The 15266-nt window shown below is 35.2% G+C and overlaps 1 protein-coding gene across 1 annotated transcript in view; it reads left to right on the top strand.

Annotated features, from left to right (window-relative positions):
* CCDC178 (coiled-coil domain containing 178) overlaps nt 1-15266 on the top strand; it is a 477354-nt gene that overhangs the window by 121610 nt on the left and 340478 nt on the right. The window contains exon 10 of the mRNA XM_017507137.2: nt 5329-5471. Coding sequence (XP_017362626.1) covers nt 5329-5471 — 143 coding nt within the window. The remainder of the gene's footprint in view (nt 1-5328; nt 5472-15266) is intronic.

Genomic DNA, 15266 nt, shown 5'->3' with positions numbered 1-15266 from the left:
AGGAGCAAGATCAAAAAAACTCAAAAGCTATCAGAAAACAAGACACAACTAAGATTAGAGCAGAACTGAAGGAGATAGAGACACAAAAAAGAACCCTTCTAAAAATCAATAAATCCAGCAGCTGATTTTTTGAAAAGATCAACAAAATAGACCATTAGCCAGTTTAACAAAAAAGAAAAAAGAGAAGAATCAAATATATGCAATTAAAACAGTAAACGGGATATCACCACCAATTCCACAGAAATACAAACTACCATCAGAGATTACTACAAACAACTCTATGCACATAAACCAGTAAATCTGGAAGAAATTGATAAATTCCTGGACGCATGCACCCTCCCAAGACTAAACCAGGAAGAAGTTGAAACCCTGAATCTACCAACAACAAGGGCTGAAGTTGAGGCAGCAATTAATAGCCTACCAACAAAAGCAAGTCCAGGTTCAGTCTTGTTTACAGCCATTTTCTACCAGACATTAAAAGAGGAGCTGGTACCACTCCTTCTGAAACTATTCCAAACAATTCGAAAAGAGGGAATCCTTCCCAAATCATTTTGTGAGACCAACATCATCCTGACACCAAAACCAGCAGAGACTCAACAAAAAAAGAAAGTTTCAGGCCAATATCCATGATGAACATAGATGCAAAAATCTTCAATAGAATACTGGCAAACCGGTTGCAACAGCACATCAAAAAGTTTATCCATCACAACCAAGTGGGCTTTATCCCAGAGATGCAAGGCTGGTTCAACATACACAAGTCTATAAATGTAATCTACCACATAAACAGAACCAAAGATAAAAACCACTTGATTATTTCAGTAGATACAGAGAAGGCCTTTGACAAAATTCAACAGCGCTTTGTGCTAAAAGCTCTCAATAAGCTAGGTATCATTGGAATATATCTCAGAATAGTACAAGCTATTTACAACAAACCCACAGCCAATATCATACTGAATGGGCAAAACCTGGAACCATTCCCTTTGAAATCTGGCACTAGAAAAGGATGCCCTCTCTCACCACTCCTATTCAATGTAGTATTTGAAGTTCTAGCCAGAGCAACCAGGCAAGAAAAAGTAATAAAGCGTATTCAATTAGAAAAGGAGGAAGTCAAATTGTCTCTATCTGAGAGACAACATGATTGTATATTTAGAAGACCCCATTGTCTCAGCCCAAAATCTCCTTAAGCTGATAAGCAACTTCAGCAAAGTCTCAGGATACAAAAGTCAACATGCAGAAATCACAAACATTCCTATACGCCAGTAACAGACTAACAGAGAGCCAAATCAAGAGCGAACTCCCATTCACAATTGCTACAAAGAGAATAAAATACCTAGGAATATAGCCAACAAAAGATGTATAGGACCTCTTCAAGGAGAAGTACAAACCACTGCTCAAAAACTAAGAGAGGACAGAAACAGTTGGAAACATATTCCATGTTCATGGTTAGGAAGAATCAATATCATGAAAATGGCCATACTGCCCAAAGTAATTTATAGATTCAATGCTATCCCCAACAGGCTACCAATGATCTTCTTCACAGAACTGGAAAAAACACCTTAAACTTCATATGGAACCAAAAGAGAGCCTACATAGCCAAGGCAAAAGCAAAAAGAACAAAGCTGGAGGCATCATGCTACCTGACTTTATACTACAAGGCTACAGTAATCAAAACAGCATGGTACTGGTACCAAAGCAGATATATAGACCAATGGAACAGAACAGAGGCCTCATAGGCAATGCCACACATCTCCAACCATCTGCTCTTTGACAAACCTGACAGTAACAAGCAGTGGGGAAAGGATTTCCTATTTAATAAATGGTATTTGGAAAACTGGCTAGCTATGTGCAGAAAGCAGAAACTGGACCCCATCCTGACACCTTACACTAAGATTAACTCCAGAGAGATTAAAGACTTAAACATGACACCTAACACCATAAAAACTCTAGAAGAAAACCTAGGCAAAACCATTCAGGACATAGGCCTAGGCAAGGACTTCATGACTAAAACACTGAAAGCATTGGCAACAAAAGCTAAAATAGACAAATGGGATCTAATTAACTTCCAGAGCTTCTGTATACCAAAAGAAACAGTTATTAGAGTGAATTGGCAAACAACAGAATGGGAAAAGAATTTTGCAATCTACCCATCTGACAAAGGGCTAATATCCAGAATCTACACAGAAAAAAAAAAACAGATTTACAAGTAAAAATCAAACTCATTCAAAAGTAGGCAAAGGGTACAGTTTTCAAAAGAAGGCATAGATGAGGCCAGAAACATATAAAAATATGCCCATTATCACTGGTCATTATAGAAATGCAAATCAAAACTACATTGAGATACCATCTCTTGCCAGTTAGAATGGTGATCATTAAAAAAATCTGGAGACAACAGATGCTGGAGAGGATGTGGAGAAATAGGAACACTTTTACACTGTTGGTGGGAGTGTAAATTAGTTCAACCATTGTGGAAGATAGTGTGGTGATTCCTCAAGGATCTAGAAATAGAAACTCCATTTGACCCAGCAATCCCATTACTGGACCCCAAAGGATTATAAATCATTCTATTATAAAGACACATGCACACATATGTTCATTGCGGCACTGTTTACGATAGCAAAGACTTGGAACCAACCCAAATTCCCATTAATGATAGACTGGACAGGGAAAATGTGGCACATATACACCATGGAATACTATGCAGCCATAAAAAAGAATGAGTTCATGTCCTTTGCAGAAACATGGATGGATCTGGAAACCATTTTCAGCAAACTAACACAAGAACAGAAAATCAAACACCATGTTTTCACTCATAGTTGGGTGTTGAACAATGAGAACACATGGACACAGGGAGGGGAGCATCACACACTGGGATCTGTTGCGGGGGCTAGGGGAGGGACAGCATGGGGTGGGGAGGTTGGGAGGGATAACATGGGGATAAATGCCAGAAATTAGTGATGGGGGGATGGAGGCAGCAAGCTACCTTGCCATGTATGTACCTATGCAACTATCCTGCAAGATTTGTACATGTACTCCAGAATCTGAAGAACAATGAAAAAAAGTAGAATTTTATCAAAGATGCTAAAGATGTATTCATTATTCAACAACTGGCAATTATAATAAATAATTAAAATTTAAAAAATACTTTTTTTTTTTTTTGAGGTGGAGTTTCACTCATGTTACCCAGGCTGGAGTGCAATGGCGCGATCTCGGCTCACCGCAACCTCCGCCTCCTGGGTTCAGGCAATTCTCCTGCCTCAGCCTCATGAGTAGCTGGGATTACAGGCACGCACCACCATGCCCAGCTGATTTTTTGTATTTTTAGTAGAGACGGGGTTTCACCATGTTGACCAGGATGGTCTCGATCTCTTGACCTCGTGATCCACCCGCCTCGGCCTCCCAAAGTACTGGGATTACAGGCTTGAGCCACTGCGCCTGGCCTAAAAAATACTTTAAATAAATATTTCACACAAATAGCATTGCTATTAATCATTAAAATACTAAAGCTGTAGTAATAGAAACAAATCAGGTAAACTTGACATCCTGTTAGAATTTAACATCATTTTGGGGATTTTTGCTGACATAATAGGACAGTAAAATGAAATAAAAGATATACATTTAAAAATTGTGAAATAAAATTATTTCAATATTATTATAATTAAAACACCAAATCAAAGACCGCTGTTTTCAAAATAAGTTTGTATTCATCAGAACTAAACCACTCAATGCAACATACTTTAGTAGCACAATAAAGTTCTTCTTCATACTCTCAATAAATAGCTAAAAATATAAACACAAAATTCCTATAACTAACAAGAGTCATTAAATATTCATGAAGAAATTTGTAAAGGTATAGACATTTAAGACTATGGTTGTGAAATCTTATTGAGGAAAATAGAGACAATTAATATAGATACCTAATACATCCAAGTACAGAAAGGCCTATTATAATGTCAATCATTTCAAAATTGTTATAGAAAGAGCCATCAAATTCTAGTAAAATGTAAACAACAACCTTTTGGTCCGTCAATTTAAATAATATTATTAGAAAAAAAGTAATATAAAATGCTGGAAAGAGTTTTGGAATATGGACTTTCTTCTTTTCCACTGGTAAGAATACAAATTGTTACTCCTTATTCTGGAGAGTAATTTGGCAACCAACATTTATCAAACTTGTTAAAATATATGCTAATACCTTATGAGTCAGCAAATCCTGTTTTAACAGTACATTTGAAGAAAATATTTAAGAACATGCAGTATAACTATAGATTGTGCAATTTCCTTATATTGTTCTTCATCACAGTACTGTTTATGTGTCCCTCATACATGTGTTGTGCATGCCAAACTGTGCATAATGTTCATATAATTACACACAGTTTGACATGAACAACATATGTATGAGGGACACATAAACAGTATGTGATGAGGTAAATTTATAATGAGTTAAATCATGAGTAAGTATGATATAAGGGAATATTAAGTAAAAATAATGTGATATAGCAATATACAAAGAGACAGAGAGACAGAAAGAAGAGATGGAGACAGGAACATTAATATGATGTTTGTTAATAAAAAGTAAAAACTGAATATTTTGAAGTATTACACTAAGATATTATGTTGGTGCATGCTTTTTTTTTTTTGAGACAGTCTCCCACTTTCACCCAGGCTGGATGGAGTGCAGTGGCCTGATCTAGGCTCACTGCAACCTCTGCCTCCTGGGTTCAAATGATTTTCCTGCCTCAGACTCCTGAGTAGCTGGAATTACAGGCATGCACCACCACACTGGCTAATTTTTGTATTTTTAGTAGAGATGGTGTTTCACCATGTTGGTCAGGCTGGTCTCAAACTCCTGACCTCGTGATCCGCCCGCCTTGGCCTCCCAAAGTGCTGGGATTACAGGCGTGAGCCACTGTGCCTGGCCTGGTGCATACTTTTAATGGCAAAAAGTGCAATTATTTTGCACCAACCACAGAATAATTGTATTCTTGGTGGAGTGGAGTACAGGTGACTTTGTTTGCCAGTGTTCATTTTTTTTTTCTGATTTTTTAAAATAATAAAGTATTACTTGAGGAATAAAAATAATTTTTTATGAGGGAAGAGACGGTTTCACTCTGGACATGTTAACTTAGAGATTGAAATTATTTTCTTCAGTAACATTTATACATTCCCAGCATAAATGCCTGTCAGGACTGAAATTCCACTTTCCAAACAATAGGCTAAATGTGGGAAGAAAATGTTTCTAAAAACTTTTAACTCAAATCAATACTACACTGTTATTATTTTAAATTAACCATTAAGTGCACATACAAGCAAAAATATTTTTATTTCTAGGTAAATGACCTACACAGAAAAATTAATGAAGAACTCGAAGAAGTTTTAGAAGTGTGTGAAAATGTCAGATTGAAGGCTCGGCAAGTTAAAGAAGAAAGGGATAAAGATATTGACCAGGATGAAAAAAGCATAGAGGGCTACAAGTAAGAATTTTTCACAAATGCTGATTATAGCACTTAGAAATTAAGGGGCCAGGGGAGTGATAGCAGGGGGTGGGGGGATGGGTGGGGGATAACATTAGGAGAAATACTTGATGTAGATGATGGGGGATGGATGTAGCAAACCACCATGTCACATGTAAACCTATGTAACAAACCTGCATGATCTGCACATATAAAAAGTGAATTGGAGGCAATGAAGTAAAGAGAGCTTGATCCCAGAGAGGAGAGAGATAAGGTGACAGGTAGAGGGTAAAAAGACCAAAAAAATAGGAATGTATATTTCTATATAGAAAATTTAGATAAAGAGAAAATTAAAAGTTTAAATTATTCATACCTGCATTATCACTGTTTATATGTGGATTAAAAGATATATATTTTCTGATATTCTTTCAGTTTCTTTTGTATAATTTCTTTATGTTTCTGTGTGGTGTAATACAAATTTTCTGTATTCAAATCGATGAATGTTTTAGTATAAAATAATTTATAATCATTATGGGAGTTAGAGTCAAATAAATAAAAGCAAAATCAATACAATTTACACAAAATTCTACAATCTAGATAATATTCATTTGTTAAGGTGTTTACATTTCCTCACATCCAATGTATATTTCAACATATATGTAAATATTATCTATTTAGTTGATTAATCTCTTTTATAACTCACCTGATTAGTTATATTTGATCAGTTAGATGTTTTCTAGTTTTCATCATGATTTCTTCTTTGACCCATGAGTTATTAAGAAATACGTATTTTAAAAATTTCTATGTTGGACTCTAATTAATTTTTATTATTGCTTTCCTGTTGAATGGTATTTTGGTGAGGGAAATTTATATACTTTCAAACCATGAAAATCATTTAGTCTTAATTTTTTGGCATGTTTCCTTGCATAATTGAGAATAACATTTATTCTTTATTTGTTGAGTGTACTGTTGTTACTGTTTCATTAGATCAAGTTTACTAAGCGTGGAGGTTAATCTTTATACCAGAACATTAACATTATCTAGGTGTTCATTCAAAATTTAGAAAATCAGTCTCAACACAGACCTATTAAATGAGAATCTGCACTTTTAAAAGATCCCAAGGTGATGTTTGAGAAGCATTGCTCTATTTATTAATTTTTTCGTTTTACTTTTTCTGTCAAGTATTGAGAAAGGTCTAAAATTGCCCACTATGGTGGTATATCCATCTACATAATTATTTTTAATGTATCAGTTTTCTCTTAATGAGGCTATATTCTCAGTTGCATGTAAATTTAAAATTGTTGTATCTTACTGGGATACCAGCTAAACTTTTGTATCATTGTGAATAGACCTTCTTTGACTCTTGGAACATTTTTGTCTTAAACTCAATTAAGGTATCAATATAGTTGTACTAGCTTTCTTTTGATTAACATTTTCAATTAATTAAATTTCAATACATTTGAGTTGTTATATTTCAAATATATCTGTTGTAAACCCCATGTCGATACATTTTATTCTCAGGTTGAAAATATTTTAAAGTTGGACTATTAAGTGCATTCAGGAATCACTAATATATTTGGATATAAACTACCACATAGCTTACTGTTTGCCCCATTTGTTGAACTTTATTTTACTTCTTGTCTTTTTTTCATGTTGATTATTGTTATAATTTTATCATTTCTTGAGTTTGATTATTATAATTTTATTTCTATTCCTTTAGTAGGAAATCCCATTAATTACCACATGCAAACTTACATTGTCAGACTCTAAAGAAACAACTGATACTGTTATCCTGCTGGACAATAAAAGGAACTAAGAAAAATTTTACTCTAGTTATTACATTTCCTCTGAATTAAATATTTATTACTGTTGCTGAATATTTCATTGTATAACTGATAAGTATATTATTGTTGTTTTAAACAAAGTTATTTTTTAAATTTACCCACAAAATAACTATTTTTATGTATGTTAGGCTTTTCATCTATAAGTACTTTGTGGCTGAAGTAGATCCTTTAGCATAATCTTTAGTGAAGTTTTGCTGATGATAAACTTTCTGAATTTTTGTTTGAAGGATATTTTCTTTTTCCATAGAATTTGTCATTCTTAGTTGACTTTCATATATTAAATACATTTCACAATCTATTAATTTTCATTTTTGCCTTTAAGACGGAAGCTGACCGTTTGACTTTCAGTTTTATGCATCTAATCTATATAGTTTTTCTGTTGTCTGTTTTGCCTGTTTTTAAGACCATCTCTGTTATGAATTTAATCAATTTTATTTTTCAAGATACTCTAGGTGTTAATTTTTATTTATTCCATTGGGATCTGTTAGTCTTCATTTCTGTGTATTGGATTTTTCATTAATCCTGAGCATTCTCAGTCATAATCTTTTCAAACATTTCCTTGGTCCCATTTTCTGTTTTTTCTTGTACTCAAATTAAACATATGTTAGATTTTCTTATTGTGTACTCTATATTTCTTAATCATTTTCTCATATTTTCTGTTTTCAAGCCTTCTGAAGAACTTCTGGTTTATTATCTATTTAAATAATTTTCTTTTGTTCTGAGTTTAATATGAAGATCATGTGACTGCACCTTGCAGACCACCGACTACAAGAAATGCAATTGACAAAAGGTCTCTGTTGTTAGCAGCATCTGACATGGATTCCAATGATCTCAGCTTCTCCTTCCTGATATTCATGTTACTGACAAAGCCAGTCCCCCAGAAGATGGGATCTTTCCTTGTTTGGAGTCACAATACCAATTCACAAAACCCAAAGTGAGTGTTAAGCAGTGCAAACCATGGAATTGAGAAGTAGTAACACAACTCACACATCAACTTCTTCACTAGTGAAGAGTGAGGGGGGTGAAAATATAGGATTTCTTTACTGAAGAGGTTGAATATTAAAAGCAAGGGGAGGAAATATTCATGTGTTTTCCAGAAATAGGTAGTAAACTGCCCCGAGCCAGAGTGCTGCTTCATTTTTGTCCTCCTATGTCTTCTTCCAGTTGTGTCATAGGGATTGCCAATGGTCATGGTGCTGCTGGGAGTGTCATTTAAAATGGAAATGAGATTATAATGAAGACTGAGTTCGTCTTGAAGTCCTCATTTGGTCAGCTATCTTGGTTTAAACCTGTCTCGGCTGGTCTGGTTACAGAGGGAATTTTTTTTTTTTTATCACAGGTGTTCTGTTTCTTAAAGATAGGCAGAGTTAGGGCAGGGAAGAAATTCAGCTGTCACGTAGCTGGGTAACAAATTCCCCTTTTCTGTATAGTATTCATTCCCAATTCTTGAAAGGTGCTGAGGGGTGAACGTCTGTCTTCTACAACTTCCTTAATCTGAAGTTGGGCATTGATATTGTTACAGGAAAGGGGTCCTGATCCAGACCCCAAGAGAGGGTTCTTGGATCTCATGCAAGAAAGAATTCAGGGTGAGTCTGCAGTGCAAAGCAAAAGAAAGTTTATTAAGAGAGGTAAAGTGGTGAAAGGACAGCTACTCCATAGACAGAGTAGGATGTTTCTGAAAGTAAGAGGAGGAACGTGTCCACCCTAGGTACAATGCTTGTATATGTGGGGAGATGTGCAAACCCTACGAGGGTTTGTGATAAAGGATTAATTTGCTTAATTACTATATTTTGCAAGAATTGATATTATTATTATTAAAGCAAAATTAGGAATGCCTTTGTTTGCCAGATATCGGATATCTGGACACTCCCAGATCTTGGTCTGTTTAGTAGTAAACATTATTAGTTTGTTTTCTTAATTGTAAACATCTAGAGGCTAGGAATGCCTAACTTTCTGAGAATGCAGCCTAGCAAGACCCAGCCTCATTTTCCTAGCCCTCAGTCAAAATGGTGTCACTCTGGCTTGAACACCTTTGAAAACATGAGGCCTGTTAGAGGAGTGAAATTTTCCACTAGCTAGTCTTAGGTAAGTATGGTTATCTCCTGGGTATAAGCCTACCTGTTTATATCCCTGTATTACCTCGATTTGCTTATACATAAAAGAGACCAGACAGTTTAAGAGTGAAGAACAAGAGAAGTTGGATGGCAGCTAAAGGGCCTAGGAAGGGTAAAAACTGGGTGAGTTTAGGGCTGGTCTGTTTTATAATTTTCATATTCCCTGAGGGTCTGTGCCCTTTTGGTTAAATTGGTACAACCACTTGGCCTAGTTGTAGATGGTTTTAATGTCTTTTTGTTGTTGTTAACTTGACTGACTTACACAAGAACAACAGGAAGAGCTGTTGTGCTTGGGTAAGTACACCCCTAGGTGTCTTAACCTCCTAATGGAGATTTTCTCCAGTCCCCCAAAAATGACCCCTTAACTTTCCAGACTCTATATCATCCTCCTCATAGGGGAGAAGCCAAGGCCACTTTGTCCTTGGGGCTTCAATAAGGAGGAGAAGAAGGAGGAGGGAGAGGGGAGGAAGTATTTCTTGGAAGAGGGCAAATTTAAGCTCCTCTGGTGCAAGAAAATTGTCATGAAAGAGGTTTTCACAGACGTAAGAGAAAAATCACTATGAGGAGTAAATAGAAACAGAGAAGAACACTCACACACAAAAGACTTACTGGCAGGTCATTTCTTGATCCTACAGTCTAAAGTGTCAGCCCTTAGGTTCCCCTATCACATTTGCAAAGACTCTTAAGAGAGTCTCTACTCAGAATAAAACTACTGATCTCTCCTTTGCCCTTTCAAGGACTCCAGCAGGGACCTCTACTGAGCACAGGACCATGACCTATTGCCAGTCATCCCTGTGCACAACCCTGATTTGGGGTGAATGCCCCCATCATACTTAGCTCTGGGGTTTCTTTCCAGTATAGCTATATAACCCTTTGCCTGCCTGCTTATGACCTCACAACAATACATTACCTTTTCCAAAGCTGATCCCTGGTACCCAGAGTCAGGACTAATGTGTACCCTTTGCTAGCAGATGCTGTTGTAACCCCTTACATGCTAGTTACTGGGTCCCCGAGCATGTAAAAAAGCTTCTCAAATAAGGAAGTGGACTATCTAATTCAGATGCTATGTCACCAGTTTTGTTACAGAGAAAGCTAATCTTCAGCAGATGGGGTCCTTCCCTGTTTGGTGCCATGAAGCCAATACATGAAACCAAAAGTAAGTGTCAAGCAGTGCAGAACATGGAATTGATAAGTGGGAGCAAGTCTCACAAATCAACTTCTCTACTAGTGAGGGATGAAGGGAGTAAAATACAGGATTTCTCTAATGAAGAGGTTGAACATTAAAATCAAAAGGAGGAATGTTTATGTCTTTTCTGGAAATGGGAAGTAAACTTCCCAGAACTCAAGTGCTGCCTTCCTTTTTGTCCTTTTATGGTGTCTTCCAGTTGTTTCATGAGGTATGTGAACTGTCATGGTGCTGGTGATAGGGTTATTTAAGATGAAAATGACATTACAATAAAGCTTGAGGTCTTTTTGAAGTTGTTCAGTACAGTTGACCATCTTGGTTCTAACTAGTCTCAGCTGGCCCAATTACAAAGGGAACTTTTCATCTAGGCATCCTGTTTCTTAAAAGATAAGCAGAGTTAGGGAAAGGTCAAAATTTAGCTATGTCATCTAGGCATTATACTGGGGAACAATAACACTTTTGTAAAATCCCCTCCTCTTGAATTTGCACTATACTCAGTTGCTTCTAATAAACAGAATAAAGCAAAAGTAATAGAACTTAATTTTATGGTCAGCTTGCAAAATTTGTGACTTTTGTCTTGCTAGCATTCTCTTTCTTGCCATCTTGCTTACTTGCTCTGATGAATCAAGCTGCCATATGTTGAGATGCTCTATGTAGAGGTCTACAGAGTAGGGATAAAACATAAGCCTTTATCCAACCACCCTTGAGAATCAGCCTGTTAACAACCAGCAATGTGAGAGCAGAAGTATTTGGAGTGTGTTAGAAAACAGGTTCTTCCCAGTCAAGCCTTCAAGATATTGCAGCATGATAAAAGACCCAGAGCTGGAGAACTTAGGGTGTCACAGAACTTGTGAGAAAATAAATATTAATCAATTTAGCAGCTAAGTTTTGTTACACATTTTATGCAGCAACAGATAACCAATGCAACCTCCTGATGCTATACTTCAAAATCCATCACTGCTTTTTTTGCCATGGAAATACAATGCACTCTTCCTAGCTGATGCCTCAGGTATACTAAGGCAGGCATACTTCTGGGAAAAATAAGATTCTCTGTGGCCAACTTTGAGGATTCCCAGTGGCTTCTTCACATAGTCCATGAACTGCATAGCAATCTAGAATACTTCAAGCTTTCCTTCCTCTCTCATTTACTCTGGGGCAGACTTAAACTGAAGACTGGCAGTGTTCCCTGACTGCTGCTCTTCCCAATTTCTTTTTTCACAAGCATTTACCCTAAAAATATCTTTGAAATTGTAATGCTTTCTTGATGTCTGCTTCTCAAAAGATGCAGACTAATACATTAATTTACCATTAAAACTATCTTCTTTTAAACTTCTTTCATATTTTTTTAATTCTTTTTTTTGTTTGTTTGTTAAAAAAATAGACTTTATGTTTTAGGGCAGTTTTGAGCTCACAGTAAAATTGGGTGGAAAGTTTAGAAAGCTCCCTTATATCTCTACTCCCCACTCCCCATACTGTTTGCATCCCATACCACACATCCCACATCCAAGTGGTGCACTTGTTACAACAACGAACCTACATTGACACATCATTATCACCCAAAGACCATAGTTTACAATAGAGATCAATCATGATGTTGTACATTCTATGGGTTTGCCAAATGTATAACGACATGAATACACAACTATAATATTTTCTAATAGTTTCACTGCACTAAAATCCTTTTTGCTCTACTTATTCCTTGCTTCTCCTACCTAATTCCTGGTGATTCCTGACCTTTTCATTGTCTTCACAGTTATGCCTTTTTAAGAATGTGATATAGTTGACATCATACAGGATTTAGCTTTTTCAGATTGGCTTCTTTCACTTAGTAAAATGCATTACATTTTCTCCTTGTTTTTCTATGGCTTAATAGTTTATTTCTTTATAAACTTTAAAGATTAACATATAGAAAATGTATACATGGGGTACATAGTGATGTTTTAATACTCATAATATATACAGTGATTAGATCAGGGTAATTGGCATATCTATTATCACAAACATTTATTGTTTCTCATATTGGGAACATTCCAAATCCTTCTAACTATTTGAAGGTATATATTATTGTTAACTATAGCCATTCTGCATTGGTACAGAACACTAGAACTTATTCCTTCTATCTAACTGTAATTACGTTTCCTTTGAAAAATCTCTTTCTATCCCCCCATTCCCCTACACTTTGCAACCTTCAATATCCTCTGTTTTACTTTTTACTTCTTTGAGATCAACTAATTTTTAGCTTCCATACATGCGTGAGAACAGTCAACATTTAACTTTCTGTTACTGTCTTATTTCACTAACATAATATTCTCCAGTTCCATCCATGTTGCTGTGAATGACAATATTTCATTATTTTTTTAATGGATGAATAGTATTACATTGTGTGTATACATCCCACATTTTATTTATTCAGTCATCTGGACGCCTAGGTTGATTCCATATATTGGCTGTTGTGAATAGCATAGTTATAAACATGGGCATGCATATGATTATAAAAATCCTTTGGGTATATGCCCAGTAATGGGATTTCTGGGTCAAATGGTATTTCTAGTTCGGGATCCTTGAGGAATCCCCATACTGTCTTCCACAATGGTTGAACTAATTTACACTCCTACCAACAGTGTAAAAGCGTTCCTATTTCTTCACGTTCTCTCTAGCATCTGTTGTTGCCTGACTTTTTAATGATCACCATTCTAACTAGCATGAGATGGTATCTCATTGCAGTTTTGATTTGCATTTGTCTAATGACGAGTAATGATGAGCTATTTTTCATATGTTTTTTGGCTACATAAATATCTTCTTTTGAGAAGTGTCTGTTTATATCCTTTGCCCAATTTTGACAGATTCAGATTGTTTTTTTCTTGTAAATTTGTTTAAGTTCTTTGTAGATTTTGGATATTAACCCTTTGTCAGATGGATAGATTGCAAAAATGTTCTCCCATTCTGTAGGTTGCCTGTTCAGGCTGATGATAGTTTATTTTGCTGTGTAGAAGCTCTTTAGTTTAATTAGATCTTATTTGTCTATTTTGGCTTTTGTTGCCATTGCTTTTATATATTTTACTTCTTTTTCTTGTCTCCTATTCCTAGCTAAATACTTTATTAATTGTTGAATAAAAGGGCTAATGATGAAAATCTTTTTCTGTCTCAAATGGGAAGCAGTTCAATATTTCACCATTAATTATTATGATAGAAGTAGGTTTTCTGCATATACTATTTACTATATTAATTAAATTTTCCTTTTATTCCTAGTCGGCCTGAATAGAATTCATAAATGAGTTTTAAATGTTATTATCTGTTACATTTATTAAGATGATTGTACTTTTTTTATTTTGTTAATGTGGCAAATTAAATTAATTTTCAAATGTTAGAGAAACATGGTAGTTTTAGAATAAATCCACTTGTTCATACTGTATTTTCTTTTGGATAAATCTGTGATTCAATTTGCTGATCTTTGTTTAGGATAATTTTATTTATAATCATAAAAGCTAATGTCATGTAATTTTCTCATTTCATATTTTGTTATAATGCTTATAATTGCTTAGCTAAGTGTCTTTCTTGATATTTTTTCTGAAGTAATATATATGTGACCTGTGCCTGGATTTGTGCATGTGTTTAGGGAAGGGGAACTGTTTAATTACAGATTGATTGCTTTAACAAATATATTGTATTCATATTTTCTGTGTGTTATATCAGTCTTGATAAGTATGCAGGTCTGTGACATCTAATATTTTGCTTTTTCAATATTTATTCATAAATAATTATAGACTTATAGGAGTTTAGACTTAGAGTCCTGTGTACCCTTCCCCAACTTCTTCCAATGGGAATGTTTTGTATTGTATATACTGTTCTTGTTGTCAGTATTAAAACCAGGAAATTGAGACAAGCCTAATTATTTCATGATTTTTTAACATGCTTTCATGTATGTGTTTGTGTGTTTATTGTTCTATGCCATTTTGTCTCATATAGATTTGGTAACTATCACCACAATCAGAATACAGACTAGTTTCATTCCTCATGCTACCCCTTTTGTTAACACCTAGTGTCCATTCTCTGTTTCCTGACAACCCCTGTTATTTTCTCCATCCTGTCTTACTATTTAAAGAGTGCTATGTAAATGAAATCCTATAACATTTAACTTTTGATTTGAGGTTTTCTTTAAGCATAATGAACTTGAGATCAATCTGTGTCTTTGAAGGTATTAAGAGTTCATTCCTTTTTTGTTACTGAATGGGACTCCATTGTATGGATGTACCAGAGCTTTTCAAAACATCTGCCCTTTGAGGAACATTTAGTTGGTTTCCAGTTATTTGCTACGGTGAATGAAGTTGCCATGGATATTCATGTAGACATCTTTCTGTGAACATAATTTTTTCATTTTCTGGGATAAATATCAAAGAGTGTGATTTCTGGGATGTATGTTAAGTGTAAATTTAATTTGATAAAAAACTGCCAAACTGGTCTTCCAGAATGACTGTACCACTTTATCTGAATGCCAGCAATCTATGAGAGATCCAGTTTCTCTACAAGAGAATGCTATTTAAAAAAATAATAATTTCTGCCTGGACTAGTAGGTTTGTAGTGTTATCTCATTATGGTTTTAATTTGCATTTCCCTAGTGACAAATTGTGATGTACATCTTTTTATGTGCTTAATTGTTATTGCATTCTCTCTT

The sequence above is a fragment of the Cebus imitator genome, unplaced genomic scaffold (assembly GCF_001604975.1).
Source record: "Cebus imitator isolate Cc_AM_T3 unplaced genomic scaffold, Cebus_imitator-1.0 Scaffold369, whole genome shotgun sequence".
Taxonomy (NCBI): Eukaryota; Metazoa; Chordata; class Mammalia; order Primates; family Cebidae; genus Cebus; species Cebus imitator.
The sequence above is the reverse complement of the archived record's forward strand: the minus strand, read 5'-3'. Positions and strand labels throughout refer to the sequence as shown.